At 39.7% G+C, this 15,622-nt stretch overlaps 1 protein-coding gene across 1 annotated transcript; it reads left to right on the top strand.

Moving 5' to 3' along the window:
* The first annotated feature begins 213 nt into the window (after positions 1-213).
* On the top strand, positions 214-1,387 carry LOC147892470 (uncharacterized). The gene is made up of 2 exons (XM_087387400.1): positions 214-439; positions 594-1,387. The coding sequence occupies exons 1-2, from the start codon at positions 214-216 to the stop codon at positions 1,385-1,387; spliced, it is 1,020 nt and encodes a 339-aa protein (XP_087243526.1).
* Positions 1,388-15,622: the final 14,235 nt, after the last annotated feature.

Raw genomic sequence — 15,622 nt, 5'->3', positions numbered from 1 at the left:
GTTAACACGGACTTTAACATGGTGGCAACTTGCTAAACGCAAATTTTGACCCTGACCCGCCGAGGACGCCGGATAAGTTGCACACTGATAATTGTGGATCCAATGCTAATTTAATATTCGTGTTCCCTGCGGTACTGCAGTTTAAATGCTCACCGTTCAAAGCTCTCTCCGTGCATTTAGAAGTTCTAATAGGAAGGCTCCTGTTTTGCGGCAATGGCTCTACAACGTCTCTTGGCTGTAGCTCTCCTTTGTTTGATGGTCGCCACGCAAATGGAAGGCGGACTTGCGTTCGACCGCAAGTATTGCCCGCTTTGCCGTCGACTACCGTATCGCACCGTTGTTTGCAAATCCGACTGCCCGAAAACGCGTGAGCAGAATCCGTTAAAGAAGATATGCAAGATCGACTGTACAGCATGCAGTTCTACGTGCGAGCCTAATGGTGAGCTCCCGCATTTCCCTCGAAAGGTAGTGTTTCGGAATACGTTCTTTCACTGCAATTAGAGATCATCTGGCTGCATGTGATGTGATTGCTTCTCTAGATATTAACCATTGGCATGGCGCTGCTGTGCCTGTTCCTTGAGTTGATGCAAAAGATTGCCGTAAGCGGGGAGCCGTATGCGAGGACCCTCGTTTTGTAGGAGGAGACGGTGTTTATTTTTACTTCCACGGAAAAGCCAACGAAGACTTCTGCCTGGTGTCCGACAAGAAGGTGCACATAAACGGCCACTTCATCGGCAAGCGTCCTGAGGGTCGAATGAGAGACTTCACCTGGGTGCAGGGAGTGGGCATTCTCTACGGTTCGCACAAAGTCAAGATCAACGCCAAGAAGGTGGCGTTGTGGGATGATAGCATCGATCAAATGGAGGTGTCATACGATGGAATTCCCGTCATTCTAGCTAGCGAGAACGGGTCAAGCTGGAGATCCCCACACGGCGAACTCAAGGTAGTGCGAACAAAAGAGGTGAATGCGGTAGAGATGGAAGTGACAGGGTTGCTCAGAGTGTCGATCAACGTGAACTATGTGAGCGAAGAAGACAGCAAGGTGCACAAATACGGGATCACGGAGGAAGATTGCTTCGCGCATTTGGATTTACAGTTCAGTTTCTACGATCTGTCGGCGGAAGTGGAAGGGGTGTTGGGCCAGACTTATGGTGCGAACTACAAGAGCCGAGTGAAAGTCGGGGTACCGATGCCCATCATGGGAGGCTACAACAAGTTCAAGAGCTCCTCCCTCTTTGCAGTGGACTGTGAGGTGGCTCGCTTCAATCCGTCTTTTGCTGCTGGTGCTGCTGCTGAGGATGAATACAACATGGATTCCGGCTTCGGGTTGATGCCCAGCACGAGCTGTACTAGCCGAGGCGAGAACGGCATCGTGTGCCGTCGCTGATCATCTATTACCCTAATGATCTCAAAAATGTCATCTATTCTGCAGCTAGCATTTGTATAAACAAATGCAAAATAATCTCCCACATAAAATTTTCATGCATTCATTATCATATTATTATATTTCAAAGTAGCAAAATCGTGCCCATTCTAAGCTGTCTATGGCTATTGAGAGATCATTAATTAATGGATATCCTCTCTATCTCTGCGGACAACTTTAATTGGCCCAAAATGATCAGGAAGAAAAGACCACCTATGCTTTTACTTATTAAGGTAATCTACCAACATGTGAGAAATGCGATCAAAGAGTTCAAATAATACCTGATCACGTTATTGAAGAACACATGTATCACTTTCATTTGTCTGAAGTTTAGATGAGTCTCTGATCAAGAGCCAATGGCCTCTTTCTTGATTTCTAGCATTAGTTCTCATCCAAAAACCTTGAGAGAGAAAACCCTAAGCATCAAAACCTAAACTCTCAAAAGAACCCTCAATATCGTTCTTGTCGTGCTCTTCGTTCTGAGCACTTCAACGCCTCGATCTAACTTTGGAGCGAAAAGTTACGTCAGTTTTTATGCCGACTACTTTTTCCTTCGTTTCGTGGTCAGCACGCTGGTAGTGCTTTTCACCAAGAATATCGTGGCTTTGTGATAAACATATTGGTTTCGTGATCGGCACATCATATTGCTTTTTGCCAAAAATATCTTCGTTTCGTGATCGAGAAGCTCTGCTTTTCTTCAAAAATATCGTCATTTCATGATCAACAAGCTCAGAGTGCTTTTCTTCGCATGTGTGCTATTTCTAACATAGTCTTGTCCCATGTTCTTTCCTTTTTTGGTGTATCTCGAGCTCTATATTTTCAGAGCGACCATTGTATTCTCACTCATTGACGTGAGCTTTGACACACATATTCTCCCGAAGCATGATCATCAACGGATTTCCTTCTAGCCAACGATCTGTTCCTCTGTTTCAAGAAAAAGATTTTTCTGGTTGAAAAGTGAAGATGTTATTGATACTCGAAGGCGATAATCTTTCAAATATTGTTCTTGGTGATCTCGTTTGTCCATCCCAACCCTTTGATGCAAGTGTGAATCATGCTCTTGTGACTCAAGGACCTCTCTTTAAGCAATGGAGATCTGACTCTACCGATTGGCATTCTCGTAATAAAGCAGCTCATCATCAAAATATATTTTATTTGCTTTGATACCATGTTAAGAGAGAGAAGAAGAAGAGACGATAGACACACCAAATACACTCCCAAAGACTCATTCATATTGATCACTAGTTACACATATATAGGTAAGACCTAGTTCAAGTTAGGGCGAGCTATATATAGCTCTAACAACCATATCCATTTTAAAAAAGCAAGTGTCGATATATTGGTCGATAAAACCATATATACACAATCTAATTATGACCATTTTTTATAATGCATTTAAGTATGCAATTTAATGTAATAGCAATATACCTTAGCTAATAACGGGATAACATTCTAATATTGAACCACTTTACCTTGCTTACTAGGTAGTCTTTAATATCATAGCGACTACATAGTATTTTCTATCACTATTGGTTGTCAATAGTTATTACTGAATCCATAAACCATTGGTCAAGGATCTCAAGAGGACTTTAATACAACCATATCATATCATCTCTCTCTCTCTCTCTCTCTCTCTCTCTCTCTCTCTCTCTCTCTCTCTCTCATAAATAGCAAATAATTGACTTTAAAACCTCTGGAATTGTGTGCAAAACATTGAAGTGGAGCCTTCCAAAAGATTTATATTCATCAAGACTTATTCCCATGCTCTCTCTACCAGGCAACTTTTACACACACGGTAGTTTGTATAAGTACTAAACAGACATTATGTTCATTCATTTTATGGATTAGCGTCGTTAAAGGAGAACACACCTTTCCATATTGGGATAGAACCTTCTTATGCACCCCATTGTGAAGGAGATTCGTACTGTTTCAAATGTTGACATGGTCAAAGTGGAGCTAACCATCCTAGAGGGACATGTTCACACTAGGCCTTTACAACAATCTCTACCGAACTGCTGCAAATATGTCTTTACATCATGGTTGAAGTGGAGGCTAACATCTTGCAAGGACATGTTATTTTGTGTTTAGAATAGCTTTTTTCAATGTACAATAGCTCCAGTAGCAAAAATGGATTCCATACAGTTCTTGATATCACTAGCAACACTCAGCAGATGGAATGTGTATCAGCTCGATGTCAAGAATGCATTTCTCAATGGTTATCTAGACGAGGAAGTCTACATGCAACAACCAGCAGGTCATGTTGAACCAAAAAATGAGAATAAGGTTTGCCATCTCAAGAAAAGTATCTATTACTTAAACCAAGCACCTAGAAGTTGGTACAGCAAAATCGATAGGTATTTTGCTGATATGGGATACATGAAGTCCAATGCAGATCATACTCTCTACTACAAAGTTTAAGGGGAAGACATTACTATTGCACTTTTGTACATAGATGATGTGATTGTGACCGAAAGCAAGGATAGCTTCATCAAAAAATTGAAACAAGACTTATCTGTAGAGTTCGACATGAAAGATCTTGGACTTATGCACTATTGTCTTGGAATTGAGTTTTGGAGAGATTCAGATAGCACATTCATGAGTCAGCTCAAGTATATTGATAGTCTCTTGAAGAAGTTTCATATGGCAGATTGCAAGATTGCAGCCACGAAAAGACAATGTCATTATGAGCACGAATCAGACAATATTGAAACAAAACAAAATGATGTCTAAAGTCTCACTCTTCTTTTGTTGAGAGTAGAGTCATTGCATAGTGGCACAATAGGCTAGTTTCCCATTAGTATAATTGAAAGACCAATACAACAAGACTAACCGTGAGTAGAACAACACATCACAATATCTGAAAACTAAGAACATAGGAGCAACTTCAATCCTATTTCAGGAGGCAATTAAAGATAGCACCTAGATGCATGAGGGCTCAAAGACTTTCTCCATAAATACCAAAGCCACACCCCCACCGGTTAAATAGCTAAGGGATCCTACTCCATGGGCTACCTGTCAAGACATACCACCTATTAAATAGCTATGGGATTCTACTCCACGAGCTACCCGTAGAGACACACCATAAAACCAAGGACCCAGTACTATGATGAAAGGCCATAGGAGAGCTCGATAGTGCTTTCCCTAGGGGCTATCTTGCATTAGATTTCTTCCCAAATGCCAGATACAATTAATTGTAGTCATCCTCTATTGTCAAGAAGAGCCATTGATTTGTCTAATCGTTAGGATAGCATTTGATTTCTTAGATCTATGATCCCAAAGAGCAGACAAATCCATGCTAGCCTTAATGATAAAAAAGCCATTTCTTACCTGGCAGAGAAGAACTGCATTTCCTTGACCTAAATCCATGAGTCATGAATGCAAAGTTGGCAATGTAATGGTAAAAACGCCTCTAAAGTTGTTCTGAATGTTTCTTGATGTTCATCTAGTTGTACCACTAAAGTTCGAACAAGGGCACCACAATTCAATACGATGCTTCTTCAAGTTCACCTAGGATTTTATCAATCACTGCAAAAGCATGAGATTAATTCGAGTCAATACTTGTAGCTAGAACTTCCTAAACATGAAAATGCACATTCATTCTTGAGCAACTACTATTCATGAGATGGCCACTTCTATAATTTCCAAACAAGAGATGTCAAGTTTAGTTCATAAGCACGTGAACCGTATAAATTATAAAAGATATATATCCACAAAAATTTGTGTACTCTCACCTAGTAAGAACTATTAAGTTTGAGATGCAACCTGTGCCACAATGAAAGAAGGGCAAGAGTGTCCTCAAATTGAAATTAAACATGCATGAGCACATCTTTGGGTGTCTTGGAGCGGTCGACGAGGATGGCTAAGATAGTACTAAGAAATTTTAGAGCTATATATAGCTTGCCCTAACTTGAACTAGGTCTCACCTATATATATGTAACTAGTGATCAAGATGAATCAGTCTTTGGGAGTCTATTTGGTGTGTCGATCATCTCTTCTTCTCTCTCAACATGGTATCAAAGCTACAAAGGTGTTGCTATTGTATGCTCACTGTAATGAAGAAAGACAAGAAGTATTAATTGTTGATTTGATTACATAGCGCTTTCAGTATCTCATCGCTTATCTTCTCTTGTCGATTTTGACATGTCTAACTTGATGTGGTTTTTTAGAGGTCTTCTGGTGCAAATTTGACAAAGGTATCAGTGGGAAATGGGTCAAACAGTCCAACATCCATTTTATGATAATAATGTTACCATCTTTTCCAACAAAAATGAGATTGATTTTGATCAAACATGTATTTCTTTGATTGAGTACACTCAACGACGCGAGTGTCGTAAAGATCCTCATGAATCTGTCATGATAATAATGGGTGATGCAGATTTAGAGATAGCTTGTGTTGCTCGCAAGCGTCCTTTCTCCAAATCTGGACATGGTGGTCATCCATATAGAGGTGGCAATTCTTCTCATCTCAAATATCCTCAGAAACATTGTTCTTACTGTGATAAGCATGGTCATGTTATCACTAATTGTTGGGCTCAGCAATATGATGAGGAACATGGTGTTACCACTAAGAAACCCCGCTTATCCAATAATACTCCTTGTGAATATTGTGGCAGAAATCATTCATCCTTTTGGTGTTACAAGAGGCGTCATGATCGCGAACATACTCAAGCATATGCTATTCAACAACAAGATGCCCATATGCATCAAGAGGCAAATCATATCTGTTCTAGTATCAGAACCTAGCTACACTTTAGCATGACTGTGAGTAGAAAGTGATATGTTTTTTGTCAATCTAACAACACGATCATTTGCAGAACATTCTTTCTTATCGTTTCAACTACTTGATCGCTAGGTTTTCTGTTGATATGCAAAAGTTATCAAAGATGCATTACAAATAAGCGTTATGGTCATGATTGATGAAAACGACTTGCGTTAGCTTATTCGAAGCATATGCGCCGATTATTTTGACTGGTTGTATCACTATATTCCAATTTTAGGTAAGAAAGTTATGATTATTTCTTTTTGCTGCTTGTTGTCATTCAATAAACTGGTAGAAGAGTGTTTGGACAGGAAGATGAACACTCATAATAGAGAAGAACTGATCTAGGACATGAGGATGGAAAAGGTTCATACTTTCATAGAATCAACAATATTTGAAGCAAAAGCGAAAGCAATTAATATATATATATATATATACTTAATGATAAGAAGCTTCTTGATATGGTGTCGCCCTCCCGCTTTCAGTCTCCACCAGTTAATAACACCATCTTGCACTCATTATTTGTGTTCCCTTGGATTTAACACACTGGCATATCATGCTTTTACATTCCCACATGAACAAATAAGATGCTCAATCACATAAAGCAAACTTCTTTAGCTATGGGACTCCATAAATTTTAGATGAAGAGGAGACCCAACGTCATATCCATAAAAACCAAGAGCGCAGGGTCTTGTTGTAAGCGTAGTCAATCTTTAGGGATCAAGATCTTATTTAATCGATGCCAAGTAGAGTCTCAATCTTGTCATTAAGAGTAAGGTAGCCCAATCTACATGCTTTTCTAGTGATAATTATATACATTCAATAAACCAAAAACTTGATTGAGAAAATCACTTCAACAAAAGGTTATCTATCATATGAAAGCAATTTTTTATTTCTATTAGGCCATCGGTGAAAATAAAAGTTTAGTGCTTCATCACCTGTGGTTTCATGCTGCTTTTGCAAAAGTAAAAGCTAATGATGCTTCACATATATTAAGCTAGTTTTTATTTAGTGCATCCTTTACTGACCAGTTTCTCATTTAGTTCATTGCTTGCTGAGTCTTTCTGTAAGTGCTTTGCTACTCAACCTTCATAAGGCAAGCTATATATAGCTCTAACAATTGTGGCGGAAATCATGCATCCTTTCAGTGTTACAAGAGACATTATGATCGCAAACGTACTCAAGCATATGCTGCTCAACAACAAGATGCCCATACGCATCAAGAGGCAAATCATATCTGTTCTCATGTCTCAAATCTTATTGTTGATTATAATGCTACTGGTAATATGACATATCAATCTCAATGGTTACATAATTATCATGCCCTTCCTCATAAGAAATTGGTTTATCTTGCTGATGACACTACTTGTCAAGTCATGGGTGTTGGTGATCTATATCTTGGCACATTTTCTTCAACAAGAGTCTTGCGAGGCGTTCTCCATGTTTCAGAACTTCAGAGAAATCTTCTTTCTGTTGCACAACTTGTTGATCTTGGTCTCTTTATTGGCTTTGACCACACATAGTGTCGGATTGAAAAAGATGGACATACCATAGTAGTTTCTCCTCAGAATGGTAACCTCTTTCAACTTTTCTCAAATGATGATATTGCTAATGTGGTTACAACCTCAGTGATTTGGATTGCTAATTTTTTACAAAGTTATCTTGCATGTCATGCATGCATGCATTGAAATCATTTGCATATGGGCATTGAAATCATTTGCATTTGCATTTCATGCATGCATAGGGTTTAAGTTATTGTCAGATGCCTGCCTGCTCACTATTGTGTGGCAACTACAACTCTTTGCTAGTGTTAAGGAAGAAAGCTTTCCGCACACACACAGCAAGATCTAATCGCAAGCATGGCCTCAACCATTGGCACTAAGCGAAAAGTATGGGACGAGCTAAGTAAGGGTGAGTGCAAGAGAGTGATGAGAAGCATTTGGGATGCCTTTTTTATTAGGGTGTGCAACCTGGAGGAGAGTGAGATGGAATCAACACTATCTAGTTCAGAGGGAGTTAACACTATCAAGAGGAGGATTCTTGGAGATGCTAAGACCAGTTTGCAACTTGAAGGTCATGATCACCTTGTGAGCCGGGTGCAATGGGAGATAGATGCCATGCTTTGGGGGGCTTATAGCTTTATTAGGAATGCAGAGACCCGCTTCAATGAAGCATGCAATGCAGACCCTACTCTTGCACAAGAGTTTGAAGTCTTCAAATTAATACAATGGACGAGTGTATGGGCCAAGCACAAGAGTAAGCTCATTGCGTCAGATCGTCATGTCATAGTGGCTAAGAGCTGGGAAAAGAAGGGTGCAGCAGCTTATGGGTGAGCTACGTCCTTGCCTACAGGTGAAGAGCAGCAAGCCTCTATACCCTCTCAACCATTGAGAAATGATGAGGTTCAAAGGGCACTACACGTGGCTAGTAACATAGATAGAGTGTCAATCTTGGCCTATGTCACAGAGAGGGAGATCCAAGTTGGCAAGAAAATTGGCTCAAGATCCTATGGCACTATTTTTAAATTGCAGTTGGTAGGAGCTGCAGGGTTACCATATCATGTGGAATATGTCGAAAAGAAGTACAAGGACAATATTAGGACGCATACATGAGAAGCAAGGAGAGAACAACTCATACAGATTTTACACCCAGTCCTTGTACGTGTGATCGAAACAACCCGAGAAGAGCCACTGTGGACCACCACACCATACTTTAATGGTGGTAGCTTGTTGCAGTTTCTTCAAATTTTGCCAATGGACCAAGGTAGGTTCACACACTGCTTCCACCATGTTCTAAGAGGAGGAGCGGATCTGATGGCCATAGTAAGCGGGGTAGTCCAAGCTACATTAGAGAAGGAAGATGATGCTTGAATCAATGTCTTTTGTGAGAATCTCCTCCATATCATCCATGCACTTGTAGATGGTTTGGGAAGGCTGCACGTAGGAAGGTGGATGCACACAGACTTGCACCCAAGAAAAATATTATTGGATTTTGTTGGAAAGTCTAGATTCTAAGTAGGCATCATAGATTGGGGGATGGCCATGTGCTAGAGCTATATATATCTCACCTTGACTTGAACTAGGTCTCACCTATATATGTGTAACTAGTGATCAATATGAACCAGTCTTTGGGAGTCTATTTGGTGTGTCTATCATCTCTTCTTCTTCTCTCTCAATATTAAACAGAGCTACAAAGGTCTTGCTATTGTATGCTCATTGTAATGAAGAAAGACATGAAGTATTACTTGTTGATTTCATTAGATAGCATTTTCAATATCTCATTGCTTATTTTCTCTTGTCAATTCTGACATGTCTAACTTGATGTGGTTTTTTGGAGATCTTCTGGTGTGAATTTGAGAAAGTTATTGTTGGCAAATGGATCTTTGATCAATTAGGAGACGTAGCTCTCATCATGCTCTTTGTTTTGAGCACTTGAATGGATCCTCAGGGGGGTCACTATGTATAAACCCTCTATATCACGTGCGTTCAAGGCCTATTTTTAAAATCCCTTATCTGTAATTTTTTCATTAATAAAATGTACCCCTTTTGTATACAAATCTGTAATTTTTTTCCAAAACTATTTTAAATAGTCCCTTATGTATATTTATTTTTGTAAATTTTAGAAATAAAAAATATCCTTATGTTGAACTCACGTGATAGGGTTACATATGATGAGTGACCCCCCCGAGAATGGATCGTTGGAATTCGAAGCAAAAAGTTACGTCCATTTTTGTGCCGACTACTTTTTTCTTGGTTTCATGATCAGCACGCTCGTAGTGCTTTTCGCCAAAAATAGCATGGTTCTGTGATAAATGTATTGGTTTCATGATCGACATGCTTGTAGTGCTTTCCACAAAAAATGTCTTGGTTTTGTGATCAACAGGCTCATAGTGCTTTTCTTCGCAGGTATGCTATTTCTAGCATACTCCAGCATACTCCCGTCCCACGTTTTATCCTTTTTTGGCATATCTTGAGTTCTATATTTTCAAAGCAACAATTGTATTCTCGATCATTGATGTGAGCTCTAACACACATATTTTCCGAAGCATGATGGCAACATCTATAATCGTCAACAGCTTTCCTTCTGGCCAACGACGTGTTCCTTTGTTTAAAGGACAAGGCTTTTCTGGTTGGAAAGTGAAGATGTTATTATTGATACTCGAAGGCAATAATCTTTCTAATATTGTTCTTGGTGATCTCGTTTGTCCATCCCAACCTGTTGATGCAATTGCGAATCATGCTCTTGTGATTGAAGGCCCTCTCTTTGAGCAATGGAGATCTAACTCTGTCGATTAGCATTCTCATTGATAAAGTAGCTCGTCGGTATATTTTATCTACTCTTATACATGATTCTCTTATGCTGGATGTATTTTCCCTTCTTCTCATGCAATATGGGAATATCTCGTTGCTACTTTTGAGAAGAAATCTGTCACAGAGATTCTTTATCTTCGTAATCTTCTGAGCACTCCGTACAAAGTTGGGGCATTTGTGGAAGATTTCCTGGATAAAACCGAGGTCCTCTAGAAAATGCTTATCTCACCCTTCATATTTCCTTTTAAGGGTTTTTCCATTCACCGACTCCAAAAGCTTGTTTGGTTTTTTCCTTCTCTCCCTCTTTTCCATATGCGTGGGAGTTAAGGGAGAGAACGTGAAGCGTTTTCTCGGCTTCTCGCCCCGGCTATGGGGGAGCCTTCAGCCTTCCCGGAAATGAAACCCTGCAAGTATTTATTGGCTAAAGTGAGCGGAGTGCTTCGAGGATGCAAGGAAGGGAGGGAACCCAGGTACTCTCCCTCTTACTGTCTTCTAATAATACAATGAAGTCTAGAATGGAAGGAATACTCCACCTGGTAAACACTGCCTTTCTGAGAATACTACCCAGAACACTGGCGGGAATACGGTTGGAAGGAATACATACTCCCTATACTCCCAGCAAAATACTATCATCCCGGGAATACTACCATCCTTTGTTGACCATGTATTTATTACGTGGAGTGCATTCCCCTGGAAGTTGAGAGTAGTATTCCTATTCCTTCCCTTCCCTCATCCGGCGGGCTTCCCAATGTGAGTAGCAATACCCCCAGTTGTGGCATGGTATCAATGTGAATACCAATATGTAGTGTTGCAGTATGGTATCAATGGTAGACCGAAGGTCAAATATAATAGCGTTGAGTGAGATCCCCAAGGCAAGGATCGCACTCATAAGTGAAAGGGACCAAAGGTAACGTCACTCACTATGCAGCAAGCGGAGCCACGCCCTGCCGCTCGCCCAATGCTTTCCAATTGAATTGAAAGGTCCACAAATTTCATGACCATCTAGTAGCTTGAATTGTACCATAGACCAAGAAAACACCATGCATTTTCTTGACAACGCACCTTCTTTTTCTTCAATTTCCAAGAAAGAAAGAATTGCTCGTTTTTCATGTTCTTTGTGAACCTTGCCTCCATCTCTCAAGCTTTTAGTGGTTCCACACCTGCGATGCAGTCCGAAGGAGAAATCATAGGTGTGGATGAATTACATAGAGCATCTACTACACTGTGTGCCAATGGAGCTGCAGTGAAGCTTTGTGAGAAGAAAGTGGTAGGAAACCATCCATGACACGAAGTGGATGGCTGCCTACCACATTCCTCTGTCTCATTCAACTGTGATAACGTTTTTTTCTACACACATGCTACCTCAATGTGCTACGCACATGGATCCTGTCAACGTCCATAGGGAATAGGTCATGGGTCAGCTTGTCCACTAAGGATCAAGATTATTCCATACTAGTGTATGCGATTACATGAATTTGGATCATAGGCTGGAGATAAGCAGATTTAAACCACTGATATCCACCATGGGGTAAGCTACTATCTCTCAGGCCTACCTGACTAGAGGAGGCCGACGATAGACAATGACTCCCCCATGCACACAGCCTACAATTTTCATTGTATTGTGCTCTCCAAGGAGCAACTCTTTTCGAATCAAAAGCACTGAATCAAGATCCCATTCCAGGGATCTAGCTAGAGGTGCCCCCATCCGATAAGCACTTGTTCGAATAACACACCTAGGACCGTGTTTTTTGACGGTTGTGCATGACACTAAGGCAAAAATGGTATTTAATGCTCCCTCGACCATGCAAAGCATATCCGATGGGAACAATACTTTCCTACGCCTCAACCTAGGTGGTATTGACTTGTTTGCAAAGAGGCACACCCATCCAATAAGTACTTGGTTGGATAACACACCTAAGAGCATGTTTCTTAACAGATGTACATAACACTAGTAGGGGCAAAATAGTGCATAATGCGTGATTGGCCAATCAAAGCATATTCAATGGGCACAATACTTTGCATGTGCTTTAACCTAGTTGAACTTGACTTGCATGCAAAGTGGAACCTCCATCTGATAAGTACTTGTTTGAATAACACACCTAGGACCATGTTGTATTATTGTTGTGCATGAGACTAAGGCAAAAATGGTGTTTTATGCATTATCGACAATGCAAAGCATATCCGATGGGCACAATACATTGCATGCACCTCAAACTTGGTGGAATTGACTTACATGCAAAGTGGCACACCCATCCCATAAGTACTTGTTCAAATTACACATCTAGGACCGTAGTTTTTTTTACAGTGTGCATGACACTAAGGCAAAAACGGTGTAAAATGTGTGATCACTTATGCAAAGCATATTTGATGGGCAGAATACTTTGTATCTACCTCAACCTATGTGGTATTGAGTTGCATGCAAAGTGACGCACCCATACCATAAGTGCTTTTTTGAACAACACACCTAGCAGCGTGTTTTTAAGTGCATTACATAAGGATGACAATGGTGTATAATGCGTGATTGACAATGCAAAGCAAATTTGATGGGCACAATACTTTGCATGCACATCAACTTAGGTGGTATTTACTTGTGTGCAAAGAGGTGCCCCCATCCGATAAGCACTTGTTCGAATAACACACCTAGGTCGATGTTTTTTGAGACGGTTGTGCATGACATTAAGGCAAAAACAGTATTTAATGCTCCATCAACCATGCAAAGCATATGCAATGGGGATAATACTTTGCATGTGCCTCAAACACGGTGGTATTGAGTTGCATTCAAAGTGGTACACCCATTCAATAAGTACTTGGTTGCATAACACACCTAAAAGCAGGTTTTTTTACAGATGTGCATAACACTAGGGGGAAAACAGTGTATAATGCATGATCAACCATGCAGAGCATATCTGATGGGCACAATACTTTGCACCCACCTCAACCTAGTTGAACTTGACTTTTGTGCAAAGTGGAGCCCACATCCAATAAGTACTTGTTTGAATAACACACCTAGGACTGTGTTTTTTATGGTTGTGCATGACACTAAGGCAAAAATGGCGTTTGATGCTTGATCAACACTGCAAAGCATATCTGATGGGCACAATAATTTGCATACAACTTAAAATAGTTTTGATTGACACATCTTTTCAAATAGTTCAAATAACACATCTAGGACAGTGTTTTTTAACAGTTGTATATAACACTAAGGCAAAAACGGTGTATAATGCATGATCGCCTATGCAAAGCATATCCGATGGGCACAATAATTTGCATATGCCTCAACCTATGTGGTATTGAGTTGCATGCAAAGTGGCGTACCCATACCATAAGTACTTGTTCGGATAACACACCTCGAAACGCATTTTTTATAATACACAAATACCATCCTAGTATACGTGTGGATTATTGCCATCTCCATGTGGAACCATTGGCGTAAGTGAGAGCTTGCCATCTCAATCATGGATCATATATCCTCTTAATTTACATAAATCCTTCCAACTAACCATGCACATAACTAAATTAGCCACCATATTATTGTTCTATTTTCCTCCTAGGTTTGGGATGCAAAACATTCCTAGTCCCAAGATGAATCTAAATATGGAAGGGTTTGAGATTGTGCATCCAATTTAACCTTTTGTTGCTATCTTGATTAGAGTTCATCGGCAATCTTGATCTTGTCTATTCATACATCTCCTTTTTATTCTAGACATTTCTCTCCCCGCTCCCCCCTTTGTTTCATTTTTTTATATTAGATACAATTTTTTACCATTCATGTAACTACTATTATAAATTTTTCTTTCATTTCCATAATATCTTAAGGAATTTATGGACATTATTTTGCATTATTGGCATTAATTTAATTCGGGCACTATATTGCATTTTGTTAGGAGTATTGGACTTTTTGGGTAGGGTTTTTACTTTTCCTTATGTATTACCTTAACACTACTACAATCCAACCAAACCCCAATGTGAATTGCATGCATGTACTTGGTCTACCAAGAAGGTATTCATTTAGAATACAAAGTTGAAAAATGAAATCAATATATTCAAACAATCAAAGAAAATGAGATCACCAAGATTTGTTGAAGGAGATATGTGTGGATGATATCATGCATTGTGTTGATGACTTCATGGACAAGAGTACATTATTTGAACATATTTGCAAGCAATAAGTCAAAGATGTTGTGTCCAGAGTGATAATACATGTGATGTAGATAATGGTAGTGATAGTGATGGTGAAGATAGTAAGTATAAAATTGTCAGTAAGGACCTTGCATGCATGTATGTTTTGGTGTTTTTAGGGTAATTTAATAGAATGAAATTACCCTTAAATTACCCTTCACCTTGCATAACGTGTTTTACTTGTACCTTAGTTTGTCTTTCTCATCCCATCCCCCTTTTCTCTCATTCCTCCCATCTCATAGTCCCATCTCATACTCCCATTCCCACGTATCATCCTCATGTCACACACCATATCCTCCCGAGTCCCTCTCTTAATTATCTAAATTTAAATTCTAAGATATTATATATGGTCCCACAAAAAAGTAATCTTGTGGAAAGGACTCAATTGGCATCTAATATTCATGCACAACTATCTAAGGCTAGCCATGGCCCCACAATCAAATGTGGCCCTCTTTGAATCAATGTGCTCTATATGAAAATGTTGTCCATATGACCGCAATGCACTATGATTTTTGTACAATGAGGGTGCATATTATAGTTATTTCGGCCATGATTATTGAGAAAACTCAATGTAATGGGTCAAGTTAAATAGTAAGACTCAAGAGGCTTGCTACACATTGCAGTTCATATCCCCTTGTGACTCCAACTTCATGCACTTCTACCCCACTTTATTTGACCATAGAAAGATCTAGTTGTAGACAATCACTATACCTACCATTAGAGAGAATATCAAGGTCCTTTGAATACGGTTGTGTACTTTTACTTTGTCCAAATCTACTCCTTGTAAATAGCTAATCTCTCTTTCCTAGCCTCTTTGTATCTCTTCTTGTAGGTAGATTCTCTATCTTTCCTAGCCTCTTTGTATCTCTCCTCCCCAACAAATTTTGCAAGTCTTTGCTATTGAGAATACAAAACTTACTTAACTTCTCTTCAAAATTTCACTTTCTCTTT

The sequence above is a fragment of the Dipteris shenzhenensis genome, chromosome 16 (genome assembly GCF_047967505.1).
Source record: "Dipteris shenzhenensis isolate YYH24624 ecotype China chromosome 16, Dip_SZ_1.0, whole genome shotgun sequence".
Lineage (NCBI taxonomy): Eukaryota > Viridiplantae > Streptophyta > Polypodiopsida > Gleicheniales > Dipteridaceae > Dipteris > Dipteris shenzhenensis.
The sequence above is the reverse complement of the archived record's forward strand: the minus strand, read 5'-3'. Positions and strand labels throughout refer to the sequence as shown.

What these genes read in the sequence shown, in the direction of transcription:
- LOC147892470 (XM_087387400.1), top strand. Translation starts at nt 214, where the DNA reads ATGGCTCTACAACGTCTCTTGGCTGTAGCTCTCCTTTGTTTGATGGTC. An exon ending in TTCTACGTGCGAGCCTAATG is followed by an intron (nt 440 to 593) that starts GTGAGCTCCCGC and finishes TTGATGCAAAAG; the next exon opens with ATTGCCGTAAGCGGGGAGCC.